The sequence below is a fragment of the Lagenorhynchus albirostris genome, chromosome 2 (genome assembly GCF_949774975.1).
Source record: "Lagenorhynchus albirostris chromosome 2, mLagAlb1.1, whole genome shotgun sequence".
Taxonomy (NCBI): domain Eukaryota; kingdom Metazoa; phylum Chordata; class Mammalia; order Artiodactyla; family Delphinidae; genus Lagenorhynchus; species Lagenorhynchus albirostris.
In genome coordinates, this window is record NC_083096.1 from 107,985,550 (window position 1) to 108,003,056 (window position 17,507).

The 17,507-nt window shown below is 39.3% G+C and overlaps 1 protein-coding gene across 3 annotated transcripts; it reads left to right on the forward strand.

The window, feature by feature from the left end:
* Positions 1-251: 251 nt before the first annotated feature.
* On the forward strand, positions 252-15,622 carry LOC132514644 (guanylate-binding protein 5-like). 3 transcript variants are annotated; one of them, XM_060139614.1, is made up of 10 exons: positions 252-455; positions 4,075-4,202; positions 6,344-6,453; positions 7,817-8,013; positions 8,381-8,623; positions 9,667-9,947; positions 10,709-10,921; positions 11,678-11,780; positions 12,078-12,259; positions 13,680-15,622. In XM_060139614.1, exons 2-10 carry the CDS (start codon positions 4,122-4,124, stop codon positions 13,791-13,793), a joined length of 1,524 nt encoding a protein of 507 aa, XP_059995597.1. In that variant the 5' UTR covers positions 252-455; positions 4,075-4,121; the 3' UTR covers positions 13,794-15,622. The 3 variants fall into 3 exon arrangements, with proteins under 3 accessions (XP_059995597.1, XP_059995598.1, XP_059995596.1); XM_060139613.1 differs by lacking the exon at positions 252-455 and adding an exon at positions 3,363-3,574; XM_060139615.1 differs by lacking the exons at positions 252-455; positions 11,678-11,780; positions 13,680-15,622 and adding an exon at positions 3,361-3,574 and having other exon boundaries at positions 12,078-12,220.
* Positions 15,623-17,507: the final 1,885 nt, after the last annotated feature.

The following is a 17,507-nucleotide window of genomic DNA, read 5'->3' on the forward strand; positions in this document are numbered from 1 at the left end:
ACAAAAACAAAAAACAAACACAAGTGGTAAACTCACATAATGTAAACACACCTTGGGGTTATATTCACTGTTACTGTAGACTTATTATGGTTTCTCACAGCCCCGAGGACAGTTTGGAGTAGAAAAAAATGCAAATGATTTTCAAGTTCTCTTCCATGTACAATCTGGCTTGTGGTTTCAGATTGGCTTGTGGTTTCAGTTTGGATGGGGATTCAGTTTCCTGCAGCGACATTTCAAAAACCCCTTCCACTTTCAGTTGTTTCATACTGTAATCCTCCGCCCTCTGGTAGAGTGGAGTGGAAAGAAAAGAAATCTCCAGGACTGGATAAGAAAAAAGTGTATCAGAAACCAACACAGCTAACCTGAGGGACAGATTTAGAACTCTTGCCAATTTCTCATTGAAGCACCTTTCTTACCAGCTCTAAAAGATCTCTGCTACTGATTTCACCGTTAAGGTAAGTCTGGGGCAAGGGTGGAAAGGGTCAGGATGTCTTAAAAAGTCTGTTCACGATACATTGCAGCTGAGCTCAACGTGGAGTATCAGCTCTTATTAAAGGTAAATTGTGTTGTTGTCAGACAGGCAGCAGAATTCATTGAGTGCCAGTTCCGCTGAATTAGACAAGAGCACGTGTGGGGACTGAGAGTTTGAAATGTCTTCATACTGTTTTTCTTCCTTTGCCACCCTATGATCTATGGGGATCATAATTGCCACTTAAGTTACCTTTGATAAAACCTGATAAAGATCCTTCAAACTGAAACCTTAACTTTTGAAGAACTATGACTGTACTGTTTTCATGAGAAAGAGCATTGAACGAAATGTAATGTAAATGGTTTGCTTACCTTGTTAAGGACAAAAAAGAAGAAAGAAAAAAGTTGAAACCCAGAATGAACAACGAAGAAGTTTTATGAAAATGGCTATATATTTTAGTCATAGTCCTGCACTTTTTTGAAGATGAATTTCTTCCTTTAGAAAGAACCCTGAATGAATTAGTCTTGATTTATTGACACCCACTCATTCCTTAAGGCCTTTTGTGTCGGACTTTGTTTCCACTCGTCTAATAATTCTACCATTATGAATCACTTTTTGTTTTTTATGTATTTTTCATTGTTGTTTTGTTTTGTTTTGGCTGCACCGCACGGCACTTGGGACCTTTAGTCCAGGGACTGAACCCCTGCCCTCTGCAGTGGAAGCGTGGAGCTTTAACCACTGGGCCTCCACGGAAGTCCCAACGAATCACTTAACACTGTCCGGAAATTTTGTTTACTCCTTGAAACTTTCTCCTCCTTTGAATTTCTTTTCACGGCACATACTTCGTGCATCTCCTTCTTGCTTGATTTCTATTTTTCTCATTAAGAAGAGCTTTTTCCTTTTCAAACCAAAAACAACACAAAGTAAAGGCAACCAACATAAAAGTAACACAAAACCCATCTAGAATTGTATGACTGAAAACAGAGATGTCTTCTTCTAGAAACTCCATCAGTAGTCCTTCCGAGCCTTTTCTCTTATATTTCTTAGCATTTTCCTTCTTTACACATTTTTTTCCTTTCCTACAGCTCTCTCTCTCTTTTTTAAGCTAGCAGTTATACTGATGTATATAAATAGTTATTTATTTACTTTCTTTTTCTGAAGATAGGCTTAGAGTGTTTAGTGAAATGCCAGTGTCACACAGAGAGCCAGGTGGAGGTCTGAGATTAGAAATCAGATCTGCCCTATTTCAAAGTCAAAATGTATATTTGTATTTCTGTGTGTTTTGATGCATTCTTGCATTGTTTTTATTTACAAAAGAGTATGGGGCTCTAACAGAGTTAGGGAGAAGAATGCAACTCAGAGCACACATCATTGGCTGAGTTATGATAGAGTAATAGTTATGTATGGGGCTCAAACACGTTGAATCTGCAGAGATGTTTTGGAGATTGGGCTGTCCTAAAAACATTAAAGATGTTACCCGGGTAACATCTGGGGACAATGTATAAAATACTTTCATTAATATAGATACACAGCACTAAATGTTATTCATTAGAAAGTCTGAAAATTCAGACAGGCTAGCTTCCTTTCCCATTAGTGACCTCATTCCAAAGCACAAGAGCTTGTAGGTTCCCAAAATCTGCAAATAGATGTAGATTGTGTATCTTCTGTCTTTCTAGCTAACTGTTATAGATCATCACTGCCAGGTCCCCATATCTTTCGAACCTAGAAATGATTATGACCCCTGCTATATACAAATCAGATAACAGAACTCAACAAGCATAAGGTGCCAATACTGCATTGGAAGTGGATTAGAGTAAAAAGAAACTTTGCATTTGGGAATGTAAAATTATGTGTGATCCCCTCTTTTTGGATGTGGCTTGGACTGAACATTTCCTGGCTCCCATGCCCTGACGCGATGATATTTGCAATGGATATATTATCTGTTGCCAAGCAGTTTCTGTTTTTATTTATCTGTCATCTGGATAATCTCTGGGGCATTGGCTATGAAGAAAGGGGGAGAATGGGTCTTTATAACTTTTTAAAAGCTATCAAGGGAATCCAGACATTTGCACTGTAAGATTTCAGTTTTTTAAAAGAGGCAAGCAGATGGTGGATTTTTAGCTTCTGTTGAAAAGAATCACTTCTAAAATGGAAGAAAATTGTTCTTTATGATGTAGCAAGGCAGAAAAGCAAGCATTTGTTTTAATCTCAGATAGCTTAAACGCGTTTTATTGGGGACTCTTTAGGTTACAGAAATTGATGCCCAGAAATTAGAAAATAAATGGTTAAGTATTATTTAAGAAAGTATTTTCACTCACTTTCTCATTCATAAAATGAACACTCATTAAAGTTTTGACTGAAGAACACACATTAATAGCTACATAAAAAATTCTTTAAAAGTAGAGCTTTAAGAAGTAAACAACTGTTATTTGTTAGATAATGCTACATAATGACCTGGCAGGATTTAGTATAATACACTTTGACTGGACATAGCCCTAAATTAGAGAAAAGCAAGTTGATAACAGTGTGAAAGCAAGAAGCATCATGTAACAAATAGTGGCCATAAAGATTCGATCTGGGGATTCAAAGAGGTAAAAACTAAGAAATAGAAGCCAGCCAAAACCAGTGGGGAAGCGTCAGACTCAAAATAGCAGTAAACTAGTCTCAGAAAATGGTTTTCCATAAGGCCACCCAATATTTAAGAACCAGTGGGGTAGCCTATAGTAGAACTCTGAAGGGACTAAGACATATGTTGCTATGACCCTCTTTGCTCTTTTGTCTTTTTTAAACTTCTTCAGAAACTTAGGCCATGCTGCGGAGTAGTATGCCTGCAGGTTGAGGAAGCAAAATGATTTTTCTCTGTTTAAAGTCTAGAAATTCCAGTCTATCCCATCACTTCCCTTGCAGGCCTGAACATGGCACCAGTGGTTCACATGCCACAACCCTTGTGCCTCATCGAGAACATTAATGGGCTACTGTTGGTTAATCCGAAAGCTCTGAAGACCCTGTCTGCCATTCAGCAGCCTGTTGTGGTGGTGGCTATCGTGGGCCTCTACCGCACCGGCAAATCCTACCTGATGAACAAGCTGGCTGGGAAGAACAAGGGTGAGTGGCACCAGCAAAGCCCAGCCGAGTCCCTTCTGCCAACCACACTCCCAGCGTGCAGGAAGGTGATGCGAGGACAGGAAGTTAGAGATGCGGAGGAATATTGAAAGCTAATGTTTGGGCCACAGATAGTTAATTATCTTCTGGGAGATAAAGGGTTGAGTTCTGTTTCTGACGTATCACCCCTTTTTTTCTTAGAAAAATCATACTATTTTCCAATTATAAGGGTAAGACATCATTAAAATACTTCTACATATGTAGTTACAAATGATTAAAATTTTAATAGTGTAATATTCTTGCAAAAAAATCCATCAAATTTCCAGCCTACAGTACTTGGTATTCTTATTATCTCATCCCTCTATTGTAATTCAGATCAATACTGGGTTATACTTTCTGCCATATCTTCATCTTGCTTTCCTTAAATGGTAACTCAGTTATCAAGAAAGTCTCCAATTTCCAGATCCCCTCCTCAATTACACCCTCTCCACTCCCCATTGCAGGTTTCTCTGTTGGATCCACGGTGCAGTCTCACACCAAGGGCATCTGGATGTGGTGTGTGCCTCACCCTGAGAAGCCAAACCACATCCTGGTTCTTCTTGACACGGAGGGACTTGGAGACATAGAGAAGGCAAGGAACAAGGATTCCTTTTTTTTTTTTTTTTGCGGTACGCGGGCCTCTCACTGTTGTGGCCCAGCCGCTCCGGCGGCATGTGGGATCCTCCCGGACTGGGGCACGAACCCGTGTCCCCTGCATCCGCAGGCGGACTCTCAACTACTGCGCCACCAGGGAAGCCCAGGATTCCTTTTTAATCAACCTCCTCATCCCTGAACATTCTTTACACAGGGAGATTTTTTTTTGTACTTCTGCTTGACCAGGGTATACCTTTTTTTCCCCTCTCTATTTTTAATAGTCAAAGTTTGGAAACCTGAAGTGAGAAAAATATATGTATAAGCCAGAATCATAATTGGGAGGCTGTGCTAACATGGAGATAGGCACTTAACCGAACTGCAGAAAGGTGGTACGAACAAAATCACTGTCACGAGTCTGACCCTGTAGAGGATAGAGATATGCAGTAAGCTTCAGGGCAGTGGGACTTGAGTCCAAATCAGGGTCCAGGCACTAGGAGCTCTCGGACTCTGACAAGCAAGAAAAAGTCTCCTCAAATCTTCTATTTCCCCTTTGGTCTCATCCATTTTATCATTTGCACAGGAGTAACGTGGGAATTTTCCACTTTTACGCTGGTAAGTGTCTAACAACCAGCCCACTGGGGAAGAAAAGCCTTGCTTTGTCGTACTTGCCAGTTTTCCAAGTACTCCCATAACAACTCACTCCAAGCTACCAAAGTCGTCACTAAACTCAGGGCTCAGGAAAGACGTACACAGCCAGCTCTCGTGAGCTGTCTCGAGCACAACACTGGATCTTTCCCTTGAGCTCTCATTTTTTATGTCTTCATTTTGCCTTTAATTTACCACAATTCAAAATAGTTAACTCCTTTTTTCTTTAGTTTCCTCACCTGTAACATGGAGACAGTAGTTAAAAACTTATCTCGACAGTACCAGGAATCAAAACATGTTTCTGCTCCAGTCCTGCTGACCTGTGCAGAATTATCTCTGATCCATTTTACATTTTAAACATTATCTGAAACCTCAACAAGGGGGGAAAGTATGACAGTAGTCTGTGGAGAAGAGGCTCTGGGGCTCAGGCTGATAAGGACTTTACCTTTCTCATCCCTACCAGATTAGACAATCACCTGGAGAACTGTCAGAAGTGGCCTCCATGTACAGGGACTGTATATCTTTGTATCTTACCATCTTTTTTGTTGTTGTTGCATCTTCTATGTACAGATCCCAACGCAAAGAAAGTGCCCTGGAGCCCAAGGTTGGGGGTATCCAGTTTAGATTACATGTTCTAAAAGAGGGAGAGAACCATTTAGAGGTTTGTATTGAATACACTGAAGGTTCTCCTTTGCAGGGCTCCTGATCCATTTGTGCAGCAGAGAAATACCAAGTCAGTTCAGAGAACTGCCTTATTACCTGTGCAGTTTATTCACATCCTTCACCCCCAGTAGGCTCCTGAATATGTATCCCTAATACATCCCCACTCTTTCAGCAATTCTGGTGCTGAAGCTTAGCTGTATGCTGTCACTTGTCCCATCCCTCTCTCTAAAACAAAAAAAAAAAGAAAAAGAAAAACGTATTGAACCATCTTGTATATAAAAGCTACTCAATAAAATAGATGCATGTATTATGTATACAGACCAACTTTGTTTTACACAATTGAAAATCTTGGTTTTAAGCACTCTGGTTACCTTCACGAACGTTGACTATCCATTTTTCAAATGCCTAACCAGTTATAAGAGGGACTGATAAGTTAACAAAATATGGTTTTGTATAAAATTATCAATGCTAATGGCAGAACTATTCAAAGCTCATATGTTTCTCACAACCATTTCTGTTCGTCTTGGCTAACATTTGTAAGTCAAGGGTCTTTTTTTTTTTTTTTTTTGCGGTACGCGGGCCTCTCACTGTTGTGGCCTCTCCCGTTGCGGAGCACAGGCTCTGGACGCGCAGGCGCAGCGGCCATGGCTCACGGGCCCAGCCGCTCCGCGGCATGTGGGATCTTCCCGGACCGGGCACGAACCCGTGTTCCCTGCATCGGCAGGCGGACTCTCAACCACTGCACCACCAGGGAAGCCCAAGGGTCTATTTTTAATAACTGTTCATATGGGAATGCCATGAGACATGACTGAAATTTGTTCTGACTTCTAGGGTGACAAGAAGAGTGACACCCAGATATTTGTACTGGCACTACTACTGAGTAGTACCTTTGTATATAATACTATGAACACAATTGACCAGAGGGCTATCGACCTCTTGCAGTATCCTTTTGTTGTCCAGGATGGCACCAAAGCCAGAGAGAACTGCTTTATTCACCAGCTATGTTCATGAGTCCTTGTGTATCAAACACAAGAATGAAAACATTGTAAACATTAAAAGGACAAGACAACCCTCAGAATGGGAGAAAATATTTACAAATGAAGCAACTGACAAAGGATTAATCTCCAAAATATACAAGCAGCTCATGCAGCTCAATATCAAAAAAACAAACAACCCAATCCAAAAATGGGCAGAAGACCTAAATAGACATTTCTACAAAGAAGAGATACAGATTGCCATCAAACATATGAAAGGATGCTCAACATCACTAATCATTAGAGAAATGCAAATCAAAACTGCAGTGAGGTATCACCTCACACCAGTCAGAATGGCCATCATCAAAATATCTACAAACAATAAATGCTGGAGAGGTTGTGGAGAAAAGGGAACCCTCTTGTACTGTTGGTGGGAATGTAACTTGATACAGCCACTATGGAGAACAGTATGGAAGTTCCTTAAAAAACTAACAATAGAACTACCATACGACCCAGCAATCCCACTACTGGGCATATACTCTGAGAAAACCATAATTCAAAGAGTCATGTACCACAGTGTTCATTGCAGCTCTATTTACAATAGCCAGGACATGGAAGCAACCTAAGTGTCCATTAACAGATGAATGGATAAAGAAGATGTGGCACATATGTACAATAGAATATTTTTCAGCCATAAAAAGAAATGAAATTGAATTATTTGTAGTGAGGTAGATGGACCTAGAGTCTGTCATACAGAGTGAAGTAAGTCAGAAAGAGAAAAACAAATACCGTATGCTAACACATATATATGGAACCTAAAAAAAAAAAAAAAAGGTTGTGAAGAACCTAGGGGCAGGACAGAAATAAAGACACAGACCTGGAGAGTAGACTTGAGGACATGGGGAGGGGGAAGGGTGGGCTGGGATGAGGTGAGAGAGTGGCATGGACATATATACACTACCAAGTGTAGAATGGATGGCTGGTGGGAAGCAGCTGCATAGCGCAGGGAGAGCAGCTCGGTGCTTTGTGACCACCTAGAGCGGTGGGATAGGGAGGGTAGGAGGGAGATGCAAGAGGGAGGGGATATGGGGACATATGTATACGTATGGCTGATTCACTTTGTTATACAGCAGAAACTAATGCACCATTGTAGAGCAATTATACTCCAATAAAGATGTTGGGGAAAAAAAGGGGCAAGAGTCCTTTTATTTACTGATGAAATGAGGATTGGTTATAACCCAAAGGCAATATAAAAGTATAGGAGGGCATGGAATTAAATATGGTTTAGACGCAGTTCTATTTCCAACAGTTTTCCTTAATTGCATCTCAGCTATGTGACAGAACTGTCAAATCTGCTCAGAACAGTTACCTCACCTGATCTTGATGGGGAAGACAATGCAGCTGACTTTATGAGCGTCTGTCCAGACTTAGTGTGGACTGTGAGAGATTTCTACCTTGACCTGGAAGCAAATGGGCGACTCATCACAGCAGATGAGTACCTGGACAATTCATTGAGGCCAAAGCAGGGTAACAGGGACTTCAGTTTTGGAAAGAGGGAGAAAAGTAGCACAAGAAATTATCTCTTGTGTGTTGCTGGTTAAAGTTATAGTTTCCTCTATTTACTCATCTGACTAAATCATCACATAAATAATTAATACTATTGATTTAAAGTGAAGTAATACATTCAATATTAAATTGTATTACTCCCTTGTTCTTGGAGCAAATTACTTTTCCATTTTCCTTTCCCTGATTGATCACGTTTTAAGTTTTTGCTTAGGGTTTGTGAAAATGTAGTGAAATAAATAACAGTAGGTAGAAAGCACATTTATTTGTGGGAAAGAGATTAAAATGAAAGTTAACCCTATACTAAATAATCCTATTTTTCCTTCCTCAGGCACCGATCAACATCTTCAAAATTTTAATTTGCCCCGTCTGTGTATACAGAAATTCTTTCCAATAAAGAAATGCTTTATTTTTGACTTGCCCACTCATCGGAAGAAGCTTGCCCAGCTTGAGACACTGCATAATGATGACCTGGATCCTGAATTTGTACAGCAAGTGGCAGATTTCTGTTCCTACATCTTCAGCCATTCCAAGACTAAAACTCTTTCAGGAGGCATCAAGGTCAATGGATCTCGTGAGTACCTCTTCAAGGATTTTCCTTCAATCCAAAATAGAGAATGGGAGCACTGTTGCAGTTTTCTCCTTCCACTGTTGAAAATACATAGTCAGCTACTACCAAGAAAACCATATGTATCATATTTATTAAACTCAGGTGAGTACCAAAAATATTTCTAGGCTTTTTTAGCAATGCCTGCAAAGTAAGATAAATTAGGAATATAACCAGATGAAAAGGTCAGGTTAAAAAAGTTCTACCTGTAAGTGGTCCACTGTTGAACTAGACTAACCCACATGGGTTGGCAGCATTTGTTCTACCGATATCATGGATACTTATTATGCCTTTGATAGGCAGAAGATGAGGAAAACACATACATTCTCTGTATAAATAAAATGTGCTTGATACAAACGTTAAACAAGCAGATGCCCAAGTTGTCTAGAACCCTTAAAGAAATCTGAGCAGACTTCTTGGTCCAGTTGTTCCTAAATACTCTATGTCTTGGAACTTTGTCAATTATTGCTACGCTCTAAAGGGAAGTTGAGTGCAAACAAAAATAGCTAAGGACAAGGAAGACAAACAGGAATGTTCCAACAAAGAGTAAGGTGAACTGGTCTAATTGGCCTACTTTGTGATCTTTCCAATGAGGGTAACACTCATACCAGCTTTACAGGTTGAAGTGGAGGAGAAAATGGAATTCTGAAGGAAACAGAAACCTGAGGAAGAGAGAAAGAATGGGAAGTATAAAGAGGCAAAAGGTCTATAGTATTCTAATCAAATCAATACACACAATTTTATATAACCATTTCCAGATTTCTCAATGAGAAAATGATGAAATGTGGATCATCACATAGATCTTGAACTTTCCTCTTTGAACACTTTCTTTTCTCAAAGAATTAAAGATCTGTCTTCTTGGTCACATAATTTCCCAAAGGAACTTATTTGGGCCACATGAACACTGTGCAGGAGGCTGAATACGCTAAATTAACATTCTCAGAATTACTCAGTTCAGAGCATGTCCCTTTTCTCTGCAAATAATTCAAGCATCTCTTCCTCCTGTGAAGATCTAGAGAGCCTGGTATGGACCTATGTCAATGCCATCAACAGTGGGGATCTGCCCTGCATAGAGAACGAAGTCCTGGCCTTGGCCCAGATTAAGAACTCAGCCGCAGTGCAAAAGGCCATTGCCCACTATGACCAGCAGATGGGCCAGAAGCTGCAGCTGCCCACAGAAACCCTCCAGGAGCTGCTGGACCTGCACAGGGTCAGTGAGAAAGGGGCTATGGAAGTCTTCATGAAGAACTCTTTCGAGGATATAGACCAAGGGTTCCAGGAAAAATTAGAGGTAATTAAGTTTTATTGCTGGAGTTCATGGGGCATAGGGGCAATATAGGCAAGGTATTGCTATGAGGCAAAATGAGGACTTAATTAAGAGAAACAATTCTTAGTAGACTGAGAGACAATGACTACCACTTATGTGACCAAGATATCACTATTATTCTGAAAACAAACAAACAAAACACCAAACAAATAAACATGTAACTACTCTGGACCCTATAGATTCTGAAACTTTCACATGCAGACAACTCAACTTACTATGTTACACCCATGGACTAATTTTTTTAAAAGTAATCTTATCCCTTAAAAAATGTATTCATAAAGTACTAATTAACTTTCCTTTTTTAGTAATCAAGCATACAGAATTGCCAAATGGATCTACTAAAATATTATGTCCCTAGGTTTAATAGCACACACTCATCCATTCTACCTCATTGGGAATCCCAGCCCAGTATAATACTGGGATGGTTGTAAAACAGTAGGTTGCATTTAAAATTAGGGCATGAGGCTAGAGATCTGCAGTTTGAAGATCCTATCTAAAGCAGAAAAAGCAAAAGAATGGGGTTCCAGGAGATTTCAAAAACAAAAGTAAAGTCATTTTTCTACAGTGTGTCATCCTTGGAACTTCTCTAGGTTTGGTAGGGAGGATATAGTATTGCTTGTAGTCCTTGAATTTACAGAAAAAATACAGAGATTCTTTTTGTAAGCCATTTCTAAAAGTACTGTAGTGTTGCTAACGCCTTTTCCATGGGCCTTTTTCCCTTTAAGACCCTGCTAGAAGCCAAGCAGAATGACTTTTGTAAAAGGAATTTGGAGGCATCACTGAATCGCTGTTCAGCTTTACTTCAGGATATTTTTTGTCCTCTAGAAGAAGATGTGAAGCAAGGGATTTATTCAAAGCCTGGGGGGCATCGTCTCTTCCTTCAGAAGAGAGAAGCGCTGAAGGCAAAGTACTATCAGGTGCCCAGGAAAGGAATACAGGTATCCCCAGTTTTATGTATTAATTATGGGGAATTGCTAGGGGTCTTCTTTTTTTGGACAGGAAGATTGAGCGCTGTGGTATTAAACTGAACTATCACCATAGTCACCAGACTTTTATCACAACCTTCAACACTAATTGCAACAAAGGGACTTTTTTGGTTACACAGTACAGAATCCCAATAATTGAACTAACTTAAGAAAATAATTCACTGGCTCACATAAACTAAAGGCAAAATGTTTAAATTTAGTTGTAAGTGTAGATATGTTCAAGAGTTTAACATAATCAGTTGATTACATGTAACAATGTAATCAATTTTCCCCATTCCTTTTTCTTTCCGATCTCAACTCCAGCTTTCTGTTCTGTTTTCCTCACCATCGGCGTCATTCTCAGGCAGGCTCACCCCACACGGCAGCAAAGATGACACCAACAGCTCGCAGCTTAACTAGTCCTTTGTGCCCTCAGTCTCACAGGAGAGAAAGCATCTTTCCCACCATCCATATCAGTCTTTAAAACACCCAAGCTGCAGTATTTTTCCGCCTGTACCCAAATATTTTGCATCAAGTGGCCTTAGGTACTCTAATAGGCCAGCCTGGAGCTTGTGCCCACCCCTTGACAGAAAAGGCTTGACATAGTTTCACCAAGTACAGACTGAGCACTTCCAGGGAGGAAAAGATGCTGGGAAGAAAAATAAATAAAGAGGTTTATAACATTTCTAATCATTTCCTAGCTCTAACTGCATTTTTTGGGGTTCATAGGCTGAGGAAGCTCTGCAGAAATATTTACAGTCCAAGGAGTCTGTGAGTGATACCATTTGGCAGACAGATCTGGTTCTCACAGCAAGGGAAAAGGAGATGGAAGGTGAGAAGAAAATGGAGGAAAAAAATGCAAGACAGAAATTCTATACATTTTAAATTAATTTGGCCTGGTTCACCTGGGATCATTAAACAAGAGCAAGAATGGCAAAGACGTGCCATTCTTAGCTCCTCAGTCTATATTTGAATAGGGCACATACCGTCAGCTACAATATGATTACCTGGAGGGGAAATATGACTCCAGGGAATCTTCTCTATGAAGTAGCAGCAATAACAAGTGAGTGGGAGGCAGAAGGAAGGGTACTTTAATCCTAGAGAAGTTTGCCACTTTCTTCCTTTTCAGAGGCACGTGTGAAAGCAGAGTTTATGAAGGCTGAAAAAGAAAGGTTGCGGGCAATTCTAATGCAGCACCAGCAAATGATGGAGCGGAGGGAGAGACTCCATTGGGAACAAGTGAGACAAATGGAGATAAAAAGATTGTACCAGCAGGCCCTGCAACAGAGGGACCAAGAACGTCGGCTCAAGGTACTCATCAGTTATTTCATTTCTGGATTTTAATCCTATACCCCTCTCTGTATTGATGAAAACATGAAGCAGTGGCAACGTGGGAGAGGCAGCATAATATTGTGGCTCAGGGCAAGGACTCTGGAATCAGACAGCCTGGGTAAAAAAGCCAGCTCCACTTCTTATAAATATATTACATATATTATAAATATATTGTTTGGAGATGGTTATAATACCTATTTTATAGGGCTGTTTTGATACTTAAATGAGTCAATATTTGTGTTTAGAATGATGCTTGGCACAGCATAAGCGCTATTAATTTGTTAAGCAAAATCCAAGGATATTTCTAACCCACGGTAATTAGTCTTTTTTGTTATCTTGTTAATTGCTCTAGCTAGTCATTTCCACTGGTCATAGATTACCTTGCTAAATTAATTTCATATTTCTATGTTTATGCCCCTTTCCCTTCCTTAATTGTCACTGGTTCTGAAAGCCTTTAACTTGTTTCATCCAGTCCTCTACTATTATTATCACTCAATTAACAGTAGTTCTTATTTACCAAGCACTGTACAAAGCACTTTACACACATTCTCTAATCTAATCTATTCACTGTGAATCACAACCATTATGTCCTTATTTTTCTGATTAGAAAAATTAGGTTCCAAAGAGATAACTAAATGCCAATATCATACATCCTAGCAAGTTATCAAAACAGCCTTCCCAGTGAGTGAGATCTACAATGCTTTCGTTTCTACAAACCTAGTCTGAAATTCTTATGTGAGCACGCTTATGAGACAAAGGACACCCTCCTCCTCCTCCAGGGTGGCTGATCTACCTGTAGGTCCTTGTTTTCTAGACACTGCTCCAAGACAATTTTGAAATTACAGACCTGCACTGAAGGACAATATTTTCAACCTGGTGTTTCTGATCTCCCCACACTGTCCTTCTACTTTTACCCCATAACTGTGGAGACATGAAACAAATTCCCTTATCTAAGGCTCAGACTCCTCACCTGATTGTGGATATCACCTAGACACCTAGTTCTTGTATCAATCTCTCCTTGTAATACCAGATCTGACATTCCTGTGTGTATACATGAGAATTGAAGTCAAGATGTGACTCAGATTCCCTAAGAACAAAGGGGGAAGGGGCCTTAGGATATAATTCTTGGAACACCAATAGTTCAGGGATTGAGAGATGAGGATGTTTCTGTAGCTAGATAAAGAAGCATGGAAGAAGAATTACACAAGTAGAAAACCAAGTGTGAGATGTAAAATGGACATGAACAGAAAGGAGGAATCAGGGTCTGTCTTTTGTTACTGATTGATTAAAATAACTAAGGGAAAGTCAATGATTTGGGCTCCTTCCCTCCCCCCTCCTCCTGCAGAGATTTGGACATTACGTTTTGCTAAGCTCTTTGGTTTTATGTATCACTCTTTAGGAGGAGGCTGAAAAGCTCAAGGAGAGCTTCCAAGCTGAGAGCAGAAAACTTCAGGATGAGATCCAGCATCTCCAGAGGAATGACTCACCAGATAATACATGTATCTTACTCTAAAGAACTAAACACTAGAACTTCATTTTCTTGTTCACTTTCACTGAAGACACAAAGGAACAAGAAACTATAGAACTTGAGACAATCACCATTTAAATAAACTTCATAATAATTATACTGAGCTTTTGTATTGAGTTATAAGGTTATGATGCTCATAATTGGTAAAACGTGCATTTCACTAATTTCAATAGTTTAAATGTTGTTTGCTTCCTTAAAGAGATTATGACTTGTATTATAAGGGACATATTATCATTGCCGCTATTGGCAGTGATATTGGGCAGGATCTATAAAGGGAAACTTTCTCTTGTACACCAATACCACCCCTCTAATTTTCCATATTTGTCTCAGTGGGGATTGGAAGAGACCTGGGAGGGTGTTTCTACAATAAACTAAGTCACATGGAATTTGCCCAGTGACTTGGACTCAGGTGGGCATCACTCCTGCCAAGTGGTTTTGTGCTGGATGCCATCAGGGAGAGGCACTGATGATAAAACACACGCAAAAAAAACTAACCAAGCTTCGTAGTGGAGACGTGTGTGGTTCTCAACTGGGTGGAGGCTGCTCAGTCTATGGGCAATTATATGACTCCTGGTCATGGTCAGTAGACAGTCTGCTTAGACTATTCTAAGCTGTAAGCAAATAACATCATAATGAAATAGAGGTGCTCTAGAAGATGGAAGGAACTACCAGCATGGAAATTGTGTCATAGGCTGAAGAGCTAAAGAAACCTAACCTTCCTGTTATCCTCACCAAGGGCATAACTTAAATAGGACACTATATATTATGAAGCAATTTATATTGGACTTGGTGATTGTGTATCACATTTTTATAATCCTTTAAGTCTGTAAATAAATGGTATAAGGCAGGGGTTCCCAATGCCTGGGCCATGGACAAGTACCAGTCCATGGCCTGTTAGAAACCAGGTCGCACAGCAGGAGGGGAGCAGCTAGCAAGCGAGCAAAGTTTCATCTGTATTTACAGCCACTCCCCACTGCTCGCATTACCACCTGAGCTCCGCCTCCTGTCAGATCAGCGGCGGCAGTAGATTCTCATAGGAGCGCGAACCCTCTTGTGAACTGTGCATGCGAGGGATCTAGGTTGCACGCTCCTTGTGAGAATCTAATGCCTGATGATCTGAGGGGAAGCTGAGGTGGTGATGCTAGTGCTGGGGAGCGGCTGCAAATACAGCTTATCATTAGCAGAGAGGTTTGACTGCACAGAGACCATAATAAATCAATTGCTTGCAGACTCATATCAAAACCCTATCAGTGAGTGACAAGCGAAAACAAGCTCAGGGCTCCCACTGATTCTGCTTCATGGTGAGTTGTATAATTATTTCATTATGTATTACAATGTAATAATAATAGAAATAAAGTGCACAATAAATGTAATGCGTTTGAATCATCCCGAAACCATCCCCCCTCCCCCAGTCCATGGAAAAATTGTCTTCCATGAAACCTGTCCCTGATGCCAAAAAGGTTGGGGACTGCTGGTATAAGGTATGCAAGATAATGTTCCACAAGATCTCATGGGACTTATTTAATTTTATGCTTGCTTATAGTACTAAAATTAAATGATTTTAATTCTTTGCAATCATATATGAAAGCCTACTGATTTTTATTAAAAACTATGGATTCTGTAAATATATCTGTGTATATATATTTTAACTGTAAATAACCATACAATTTTTTAAAATAACTATACTACTTTGTGTTTTTTTCCTCCCAATAGTTAAAAGTCTATAGGGACTTCTGAATTTCCCTAAAAATATTGAGAACTTTTTTTGAGAATTATTTTAATATTGGAAAAAAACCACATTTTCTTATACCTTTCTATTTGCTTTTTGTTTCTTTGTTTTATAAATCCCTAGTGAAATAGGTTTTAAAAGTTATAGAAACATTATACAAAACTCTATTTTGTTTTCCTTAAATTGCTTACTTATTTATATAAGGTGTTTCCCAATTGGATTACATTATAGGAGCTTGAAATTCTTTAGTTGCTCAAAATATGATTTACTGTTTAAAGAAGAAAAGCACATATTTTAACATCTGTCTTTTTTCCTGTTCTTTGCAGAGTTTTATTATGCTGAATTTCCCATAATCAGATAGGGCCTTGTGCTGTTCAGCTGTATTTCTGGACTTGAACTGAACATCCGAAGGTACCAAAGACCATAACATATTTGACTGAGCATTTACCTAATAATACTTTATAACTGCCTTTGCAAGCTGTACAATTAATAAAGGAAAAAAAATACATCTTAATACCCAAGGAATTGTCATGGTTGAAAAGAACAATGTCTTCAAAATAAATATTGATTTCATTCCTACCTCTCTTAGAAGAGATTTTTAAAAATTGCAACTAAGCAAAATTAAGTCACTTATCTAAGAGTCCAAGCTTGGTACTGGTAGCTTAGAGTATATTACAAAGTGTCTGATTTCTAGTATAATACTTTTAAATTATATTTTCAGGAAAAAAAAAAGGCTTCCTCCTTTCTCTTAGAACTTACAGAGGCACATGTTGCTTTCATCAGTCATCCACAAATATTCTTACCTACCACCTTTCATTGGATGTATAATTAGGAGTGAAATGCTCAAGCTATTGGCTACTTATGTTCAACTTTAGTAGTTGATTCCAAATACTTTTCCAAAATACTGAAAATATCCTTAAAATTATAATGGTTTCTAAAAGCTTTCCAGTAGTAGTATTTTTAGTCCAAAACAATGTATATGTGTTTAATGACTGAGAATTCATAGTAAATATTTATATCTATTTAGAAATGATATACTCATGCAAACTAGTAAAATAATGCGTAGAACGCACTTGGCTATAAATATATGTTTCTGATTCAACAGACTCTAGATAACACCCCCAAAAGAGGAGGAGCATGATGGAGGAGAGTGGAGGAGAAAAAGAAGAGAACAAGGCAGGAGAAGGAAAAGTGAGGTAAAAGGAGCAAAGGATGCTGATTCTGCCAAACTTGTCTGAAATATGCTGGGCATGTACTCTCAGCAAAAAGTGGGTACCACTGTAAAAATAACAGCTCTCCTGTTACAAGGAATTGATGTTTTCCTTCAGGCTGCATCATTCCTCCCACAGTTTTGGGAAGGATTTTTCCTGAGTAGTGGTCCAATCAGTGACCTAACTCTGATGTTGAGGTTGGGGATGGACCAGCTCAAGTAATATGAGGGAAGTCCATCTAACAACTAGAATCCAGGATGTCCTGGGACCTTGAATCCTTCAGAGGGCACTTGTGGGAACCCTAGATCAGGCAATTCAGAGGCACTTACTGGTCTTAGACTATGCTGTGTCTGTTAATTCTGTTTTATCAACACAAGTGCTGGTTTTGAAGGCATTGGAGCTATAATAATGACAAATAGGCAAAATGCAAATCAATTGCTTTTGATAGCATAGTTTGATTGACCGGATGCCAAAGTCACAAATTTGAAATTTTCTTAACCTAAAATGAACTAGCCTTGAAAAGTTTTGGAAATGTATAATGGATACTTTCAAGTTTATGATAATCTACTCACATACATATTCAACATTTGGAAATAGATGTCACAGGTAACAGAGGACGCCAAATTATCTAACTATTGTTTTAATTTCACAGATTGGATCTTAGGACCAAGGGTGTAGATGCTCTTTCCAATTGGCCTCACTTGAGAGGCACCAAATCTGTTTCTATGGAATGGAGTTAGGGCAAAATGAGAAACAATC